This window comes from Tupaia chinensis, unplaced genomic scaffold (assembly GCF_000334495.1).
Source record: "Tupaia chinensis unplaced genomic scaffold, TupChi_1.0 Scaffold000628_1, whole genome shotgun sequence".
NCBI classification, from domain to species: Eukaryota; Metazoa; Chordata; class Mammalia; order Scandentia; family Tupaiidae; genus Tupaia; species Tupaia belangeri.
The window spans coordinates 628,395-631,187 of record NW_006160148.1 but is presented as its reverse complement, the minus strand read 5'-3'; the positions used below and the strand labels follow the sequence as shown (position 1 = coordinate 631,187).

Below are 2,793 nucleotides of genomic sequence, written 5' to 3'. Positions count from 1 at the left end.
AGAAAGCGAGAAATCACCCCCCAGGGGGGATGGTCACGCCGCAATCCCTTCTCCTCCATTCTCCTCTCGGGATCTTGGGCACGCACGCACACGCGCCCGGCGTGAGTTTTAAGCCACCGGGTCTGGGACGCGAACCGCGGTCGACTACGTGGGAGTCCAGCGACATAGCCATTACGCTAACTGCTGGTTCCCTTCACCTGTCTTCACTTGCCTCCCACGCCATCCTCCCCAGCAGTGCTCTACGTCTGGGCTCTGCAGGTGGAGGGGTGGCCAGTGGCCCTGGCCTGCTTAGGGGGCTCTTCTCCCCGACCCCACAGCCCGCAGGCGCTGTCTGAAGGCCAGGCACTGCCCTCCTCAGCACGGAGCAGCAGGGTCTCTGCTGGGCAGAACAGACCTGCTCCAGCCCTCCGACAGGAAAGAGAGAGGGAGACAGGGGGGCAGGGCAGGCGGGCACTTACCCCCGCTTGCACTTCTTGTAGACTTTGTGAATATTCTCCTCAGGGAGCCCGTACTTCTCCGAGATCTGGAAGAGACCAAAAGGGGTTCACTGCCTGATGCCCAAACTGGACTTGCGCTGCTTTTTTCACTTTTTGCTAGAGGGTATACACATACCCTCAGCAGACGAGAGAGAGAGAGGGAGGGGGAGAGAGAGAGAGAGGGAGGGAGAGAGAGAGAGACAGAGAGAGAGAGAGAGGGAGGGAGGGAGGGAGAGAGAGAGAGAAGAGAAAGCATCTCTCCTCTGGGAGACGGCGAATGGTCACGTCCCGCCCTTTCTCCTCCATGTCTCTCTCCTTTCTGGACTTTGGGCATGCACGTACATGTGCTTTGTGTGCTTCTCAAGCTGCTGGGTTCAGGACTTGAACCACGAGGTTGGCCATGTGGGATCCAGCTGCCTGAACTACCAGGCCAAGGAGCCAGACCTGTGCTAGTCTTCCATACCGTCACTTTCTGCTTCCGGACTGTAAGAGTCATACACATCTGCACTGTGGAAATCACGAAGAGGAAATCCCAGTCACCCATAAGCCTGTTTCTTTTAACATCGAGGCCATAGAGCATATTTGTTCGCCAGAGAGAGACAGAGAGAGAGAAGGAAAGTGAGAAACCACCCCTGGGGGGTTGGCTATGCAGCAATCCCATTCTCTCCCATTCTCCTCTTGGGGTTTTGGGCACAGGTGCACACACACGACCAGCTGACCTTCAAGACACCAGATCTAGGACTTAAGCCATGGGGATCCAGTGCCTTAACCACCATACCACCTGCTGGCCCTACATATTGTTATATCCTCATCGACAGTTTGGAGCTCTTTAAACTTACCCTGCGCCTTCCCGTAGCCCCACAAACACATGGAAGAAAGCACCCCTCAGTGGCTGTCCAGTGCGCTGCAGAGCATCTGAGCATCTGCCCTACCCTCTGCTCTCACCTACTGTCGGGCGTTTGGGCTGCACAGCGCCAAGGGCCCCCGCACCACCCGGGGACGCTGTGCAAACCCTCGTGGAGGCAGTAATGATGCCGACCTCCGGGTGGCGGGAAGAATGAGAGGACTCACCCCCTGTGGCAGAGAGCAGCTCCTGGCGCACCCTTGTTATTGGGAAGCGGAGCAACGTAGGTGCTCTGTGCCCTGACTGTCCTCCCTGCCGTTAGTCCAAGTCCTAGGTGCCACCATATACACTACCACCAACAGGTAACTTTCATTTTCATTTCTGTTAAATGTTATCTTTTCCCGACCCCCTCCCTCCTACACCCAGACTGTTTCCCCTTCTAGGCAGGAATTATTATTATTTTGAAAAAGAATTATTTATTTATTTCCATTTGCTACTATTATTTTTTAATTTGATCAGACAGAGACAGAGAGAGAGGGAAAAGCGAGAAAGCAAGCCGCCAGGTCTGGGACCCGAACCGCAGTTGCCTATGTGGGCGTCTAGCACCAACCACGACGCCACCTGCCAGCCCCCTAGGCAGAAATGATTAATCCCTGTTGATGGGTGTGTCGAGCTTGAAGAGGATCAGCCGTGCACCCAGGGCCTAGGAGCCGGTAACCAGCGGTTGCCCTGGGTGTCGGCATACTCCCCAGGTGAGGATGCTGCAGCCCAGGACTGCGCTAGCCCACACGGCCAGGCAGCCTGTTTCTGGCCGGAGCTCCTGAACTTTGCTCTGGGGCAGGGCCCACCACCAGGAGCTGCCTGATTTCTCTGAGCCTCGGTCTCCTCGACTGTAATTGGGCTTACTACGGGGCCATGGGCGGTTCTGGGCGAGAGCTCAGTTAAACTGCGCCAGCAGCAGGGGCCACTGGGAAGCGGCAGGTAAGCCGGTCACAGGGCCAGGTGGAGGCCATCCTCCCTGTGCACACTGGGAAGAGGAGCTGGCTCAGCTTCTGACTCCCTGCCCCGGCAGAGCTCCCCCAGGCGAGAACAGTTCTTAGTCTGTGGCATTTATCTGGATGGGACGTGGCTGGACGCTCTGGGACAGATCTCCCGGGGTCTAAGGAGGAGCCCAGGAACCCTGGAAGCACCTGTGGAACAAACTGCACACAGACAGCAGGGGCTGCCTCCAGGCAGGGAGCTCGCCACCCCGGAAGTGAGCCAGGCAAGGGCGGCAGCCTGGGGAGGCTGGGGGAGAGCTCACGCACCATGGGAAGCTGACCCTGGAGGAGTGGCCCAACCCTAAACTGCGAGTCCACACTCGGGTGACATTAATGGCTTCCTGGGCTGATGCCAAGCTTGTGGGTGCAGAGACAGCAGGACAGTGCAGCAGAGGGCACGAGCCCAGGCTGGCATCGAGCTAGGTAACCTTGG

General features: G+C 57.6%; 1 protein-coding gene across 1 annotated transcript in view; it reads right to left on the bottom strand.

Annotated features, from left to right (window-relative positions):
* The window catches only part of GRHL3 (grainyhead like transcription factor 3), a 27,840-nt gene that overhangs the window by 6,249 nt on the left and 18,798 nt on the right, over positions 1-2,793 (bottom strand). The window contains exon 14 of the mRNA XM_006159381.3: positions 459-523. Within this exon, the coding sequence (XP_006159443.1) occupies positions 459-523 (65 nt within the window). The remainder of the gene's footprint in view (positions 1-458; positions 524-2,793) is intronic.